General features: G+C 38.3%; 1 protein-coding gene across 1 annotated transcript; it reads right to left on the reverse strand.

Annotated features, from left to right (window-relative positions):
* Positions 1-247: 247 nt before the first annotated feature.
* On the reverse strand, positions 248-5841 carry LOC116296235 (uncharacterized). Its single transcript, XM_089040589.1, has 6 exons — positions 5740-5841; positions 3511-4860; positions 2970-3116; positions 2584-2745; positions 1580-1616; positions 248-552 (listed from the first exon to the last, which is right to left on the reverse strand). The coding sequence occupies exons 1-6, from the start codon at positions 5818-5820 to the stop codon at positions 248-250; spliced, it is 2082 nt and encodes a 693-aa protein (XP_088896715.1). The 5' UTR covers positions 5821-5841.
* Between the last annotated feature and the right edge of the window lie 261 nt (positions 5842-6102).

Here is a 6102-nt window from a genome sequence, read left to right on the forward strand (position 1 = left end):
CAAGCCAGAGATTTTGTCCCTCTTGATACCTTAATACTTATGTATAAGGCTCTTATTCAACCGTTATTTGATTACTGTGATCTTGTTTGGAGTAATTTAAACAAAGGCCAAGCAGACCGACTTCAAAAATTGCAGAACAGAGCTGCCCGAATCATAACCTTTCAGGGCTATGACATAAGGTCAGCAGACATCTTGCAACAATTGAATTGGGACCGCTTGGCTATAAGACGCGAAAAGCGCCTTTCTCTCATGATGTATGATATTTTGCATGACAATACTCCATCTTATTTGCAAACTCCCCGACAGTAATACTGGGATGAGTGCTGGATAGATATTCAAACAAAGCTCGACTTGGACTGCCTTCGAGGGTTCTGTACTCCACAGAGAACTGCTCTATTACGTCATCAGTTAGGCCGATGTGACGTCCCAGCTGACGCCATGTACCTTGTCCCTTGACGGACACATCCAGCATACGACCCGCTACATACTTTGTATCGTAATGAAGGTCTTTGAAGAGAGTTTTCTTCTCTTTTAAGAAAGAAGTATCTTGATCTATAAAGCAACACGAGGTAATTTATTAGGCTTTGGCTACATTATCGCAGCATGGGGCAGCCATAACAGAGCCAGGATCTAACTCGGTGAAAATCCAAAGATATTCTCACCTCTGGAGTCTTGGGTTCGATTCCTGGACTCGGCGGTTCGTTATGTGTTTTCCTTGATTTAATGGTCCTCCCACCCCCCACCCCCCGAGTTTTCCAGTTATATTCCCTCTGCAAAACCCAACACGCTAAGTTCCAATTTGTCCTGTGAGTTAGCCGTGCCTTTGATATTGATCAACTCAGAGGCTGTTTCAAGAAGGGTTATAGATACATTTGAAGTCTGATGAATTTAGTTGGTTCAATGATTAAACATTATATACTTTAAGGTGCATGTTATCAACTTTGCCCCCCCCCCCCCCCCCCCACACACACACACACACTCAGAATCCTAGTTCCACCCATGTGTCCATAAATAGACAGACGGACATGAAATGGGGAAGGGGTGTTTCCTCTAAGAGTAAAGTAATCTTGGGAATTCTTACCTTTACTCTGATTGGTTGAAATATAAATGAATCAGTCAATCATATTGGTTGAATATGAACATGTAGCCAGGTTGATATTTAGCGTTAGATCTTGGACGCGATCGAGTTTTCACAATATCCTCATGTTTACACAGTCCATGTGCACACTACATGTATAGAATAACGTGGGTACTTTGTAACATAACTGCAAAACCCAACACGCTAAGTTCCAATTTGTCCTGTGAGTTAGCCGTGCCTTTGATTTTGATCAACTCAGAGGCTGTTTCAACAAGGGTTATAGATACATTTGAAGTCTGATGAATTTAGAGGGGTTCCGTCTAGGTCGTGATCTATATCCTGGGGGTACAGGGCATTCCTCTCCAGCTTCTTACCAGCCCCCCACCCTTCACCGGATAGTCGTACTTTACTTCAACGCGCCTTCGGCAAGTGCAAAATACTAGAAGGTAAACAATTCTGAATGACAAAATATATTTCACATCCAGCTCTTAAATAACTCACCTTGCTCATGAACATCAACAGCGACGCACAAATCTTCCTAAAAAATGAATAAAAGAAACACATAAGCATATGAACATCGCGATTCTCCTAAAAGTTACCGCACGTGATTGGCTCATAGCATTTGATTGACTGCGAAATAGCACTTGTTTGGTATCCACGCCTGGCTTGTTGAATGCAAAGGTTCAAATAGGAATGTCAACATCTCTGACAGAAAAGTTGATTTTCTCCTCTTTTACAACTTTTTTTTATGACCCAAATTATTTCCTGACGATGTGGTACAAGGATAATGGATATTACAAGCTATATATCTTGCACTTTATGCTACAGGTAAGTGAAAAATATTGTACGAATTGTTTTTCTTTACATGGTAAGGCTACGCCGGTGACTTCGAAGAAAATTTGATTAAATTAAATTGCAAAGAACTTGTATAATCAATTATTATATATTATGGTTTGCGTTAAAATATTCTATACACTAAATAATAACCTTTTTAGGAAAAAATAAGCTGACTTCGGTTTCGTAAACTCGAAAAAATTTACTGAATACTTGAGCGTGGCATATGGTAACTGGAAATGTTTTACAATCCATTATAGGATGTAAGGAATGAAGTATAACAAGAAAGGAAATAAAAATACTGTTAACAGTTCAAGCAATAAGATTCTTTTAAACTTCATGTAATTTTTTATTTATTACTGACATAGTAGAATGTTGATGAAAACAAAGTTTTCAAAAACGTCGGGCGTCCATTTTCTCAAACTTTCCAAATATCGTTGCTAGGGAAACGACTGTTAGGTAGTGAGAATCTCAGAGAAATCAGAATCGCAATCCCTGCTTTTTCCTTTATTTTGGCGACTATGGCCAATACGTAATATATTTTCTCCCACTACAAGCCGCCAATATAAACCCGTATTGGTGGCTCAAAATCGTAATAAGTTATAAATGAATGACATTAGAATATGAAGAATGACAATACTGAAAAGACGAAGTCAAATTCAAAGACATACCACAGGCACAAAAGTGAACGCTGGTATGATGATTTCACTTTCTGCAACGTTGATTTTGAATTTACAGCTGAATTTCTCAGCACGTCTTTTAACGCGACGAAACGCGGCTTGAAAGCTTGGTATGGAGAAGTACGACTCCTTGCAAACCGAACTGGAAATGGCCTGAAAATACAAAACTATAATTCTTAACAAATGTTTATCAAAAAATATTTAATTTTAACTACATTCCTTAGGCTGATTTAGAGAATGCAGCCTTTAGAAATGAGATTGCGGTGTTACAGACTAAGAGCATGCGCAGATACGTTCCCCATCTCTTGACTATCTCTCGAAGATCCCAAGAGCCTTTGTCGCCAAATTGTTTTTAAAGCATGTAAGTAATACATTACCTTTGGGCTTAGGCGATCCAGTTCCCAGCCGTCCAACAAACCCTCGACATTTAGGTTGATGTCAACTACGCTGTGACAGTCAACAAATGCAGCGTAGAAAGAACCAAGCATGGTAAAGCCCTTTATGGAATTTTCCTTCAAAACGTTCTGAAAACAGCAATATCAAAATGGCTTAGATTTTTCCTTTCGTTGTATCTTTCGCTGCGCCTTTCGTTGCCATTGTTGTTGTCACTGTTGTTGTCACTTTCAATGCGCATCTTGTTGCGAATTTCCTTCTGCCTTTCATAATTGCGCCTCCTGTTTCGCCTTTTGTTGCGCACTTATGTTGTGCCTTTTGTTGCCCACTTTTGTTGCGCATTTCGGTGCGCAATTTCCTTGCGTCTTTCCATGCGCCTTTGTTGCGCGGACAAATTGTATGTTTCCGTAGAAATCTCATGTTTTTCTAATGCAGACACGTGGAAATACATGACCCCACAATAGCAGTCGCAATGAAAGGCATATCGAGCTTGTAGTACACACAAGACAAAAAGATCCCACATACCTGAAATGAAGTTTCGTCATCATCAAGAAGATGGATACACACTTCAAACAGGTCACTTATCATCTCACTCGTGGTAAACAACACGAACTGCATTCTCTTCTTCGCTCCTTTCAGTGGCTTTCCAACAACAGCATAGGTAAGCAGTGTATCAGTATGAAAGCTTACATCTTTCCAACTTACTTCCAAACCATCAGTTATTCTTTCCCATTTTGCTTCTTTTATCCCCTTCCTTTCATCCAAGCAGAGGATATCAATATCCCAGTTTTTGTGTTCGGAATTCCAGAGAGCGCTGTGAGGCAGGCTTATCTTGACTAATTCTTCGAATTTCTCTCCTTTAGAATAAAACCTATATATTGGACTTAGAAATATTTGCCCTTGCTTGATGCTTTTAAAATTACTATCCAAATGTTTATCGCTCAAAGGTTCGACTATCAGGTTCTTGTATCGATCTTGTTTGCAGTCTGGATCGTATTTTATGACAGCACCGCATGTGAATGAATATTTACTACTACTGACGTCATTTTTCGACCAATCTTCTAGCTCATCCGATTGGTCACTTTTACACCTATCAAGAATGTCTATTCTTTTCGATAGCCTCGTATGTGGAATTCGAAAGCATTGCGCTCCTGAGTTATTCCTTCTACTTTTGATTGTAAAAACTAATATTATTAGAATAATCAAAGAAATTAAAACAATTACTAACGAAATAAGTACATCCAATTCTTTTAATCCATGTTTTCTTAATTGTTTATTTCTATTTCCTGAATGAGTTCTGTTAGAAATGCCAGATATATTTCTAACGGTCTTCGTTACCAATGATGTAGTTGGAAGGAAATCGTATGGAAGACGTTTTTCAACGCTTTGAGTTGCATTTTCATTATCGACGTTTTTCAAGCAACGGTGAAAACTATGGACACTGCAGAGTTTTTTGCTTTGGGATCCCTGTGTTGCACATTCATCAATTTTGATATCTTTGCCGTCGTCACAGCAACTAGAACATGGGAGGCATTCTAAGACGATTTCTGAGAAGTAAAAACCTTTTTTGCAGTGAGACATTCTTGGTATGCACTGGGTATCTGTTGTCGGTGAACATTTACGACTTACTACTAATCCTCGTTCGCATTGTTTGCAACGTTTACAGGAAGATCGTGAATAGGAATCAGAGTAGGTCCCTTTTGAGCAGGCTATGCATTCGAGCTTTCTTTCACCGTTCTTTATTAATGAACCGCATTGAATGGAGGTTCCGAGGCCTGGTGGACAATAAACGCATTGTTGACATATGATGGTGCCATTTCTCTGCAATATTGTGTAACTATCTCGACCACATGACTTGTGAATTGTAAGAATAGCCTGGAAAAAAATAACACTTTGGTTTTAAAGATGCAATAAGACTGAAAAACTGAATAGCTGTTATTACAGTTAAGCTCGCAATTCGATATTCTTTTGTTTTAAGAATCATACAAGTGAGGCTATAGAGCCAATACAATGCATGTTGTCTCATTTGCATCTCATTTGCATGCATCCATAATATCTGCTATTTACAACCTATCTTCCTACGAATAATGTATTCAGCGTTTACTCGGGTTTACTGTCCCATAGGATCTTAAACTGTGATATATCACCATATTCATATTGTGGAATATTGATGGGAGGCTGGTACTGATAAACATCAAAACAAGGCTATTTACACTTTCAGAAATGTGCATCACATTTATATTAAACGTCCGTTTTCTCTAAAGGTTATTTTGTACATCGAAACCAAACAGAAGCCCATTAAATGATTGACTCATTCAGTTTCTGGTTTCCTCTTTGATCATTCCGCCTTTTCTACTTTTTTCGGTGTGTTTTATTTCCATATATACCTATTTTAAATAAATTTGTTGGACGAAGATCCGAGGTAGACGATTAGAGACTAAAAGGATATTCAATGCTGCTTTTCAGTTATTTTAATAACCGTAAATACTATATCACGAGGCCATACATGCTGACGGCGACAAATGAAAGACAGCAGACGCTCCTCTTCCAACGTCACAGCTAATTTGCATACATTTTCGTCTTACAGCTAAAAAGACATATTTTCGCCAATTTTCATTGCACTTCCAAATCAGTGGACAACACGAGACATTTGGATTTGAAAATCAACAAGTGAAAGGAATCATCTGGCAAAAGGTTGTTTTTTATGATATTTGCACTTTAAATGTTACATTTTGCAACCTGTACTGCACTAACCTTTGACTCGCAAATTCCATCGAAAATTAGAACTTGAAGAAGAAAAAGAAGCAGCTTCATTTTTGCCAATATCCTCTCCATAAAGTCACAGTTTCTATTGATTCCACTGAAAGAGTTAGAAAGTACTTGTTGGAAATACCCAACTTTAACTTATATATTTTTAATTTGCTTTCTAAAAAAAACCAGTGTTGTGTTTTTATTGGTCAAAAGCAATCTGCGCCACAGTTCCTCGCCAATTTCAAGGCTTTATTTCACGTTTCAATGATTTTATTGAAATTTTTGAAGAATCCCCATACATTTCCTTATAACAGGACACCACAGAAACCAAGCTTGGGCTACCTGTGTCTGCGCGAGCATCAAACG

The sequence above is a fragment of the Actinia tenebrosa genome, unplaced genomic scaffold, assembly GCF_029948245.1.
Source record: "Actinia tenebrosa isolate PJP-AT-01 unplaced genomic scaffold, QUT_ActTen_1.0 PGA_scaffold7__59_contigs__length_16204524, whole genome shotgun sequence".
Lineage (NCBI taxonomy): Eukaryota > Metazoa > Cnidaria > Anthozoa > Actiniaria > Actiniidae > Actinia > Actinia tenebrosa.

Bases quoted from the DNA above. Each gene is read 5' to 3' on its own strand.
- LOC116296235 (XM_089040589.1), bottom strand. From the start codon at position 5,820: ATGGAGAGGATATTGGCAAAAATGAAGCTGCTTCTTTTTCTTCTTCAA. The intron at 4,861-5,739 runs GTTAGTGCAGTA...ATTTTTTTCCAG, and splicing joins ATGGAATTTGCGAGTCAAAG to GCTATTCTTACAATTCACAA. The intron at 553-1,579 runs GTGAGTTATTTA...GTTGCTTTATAG, and splicing joins TGTTGATGTTCATGAGCAAG to ATCAAGATACTTCTTTCTTA.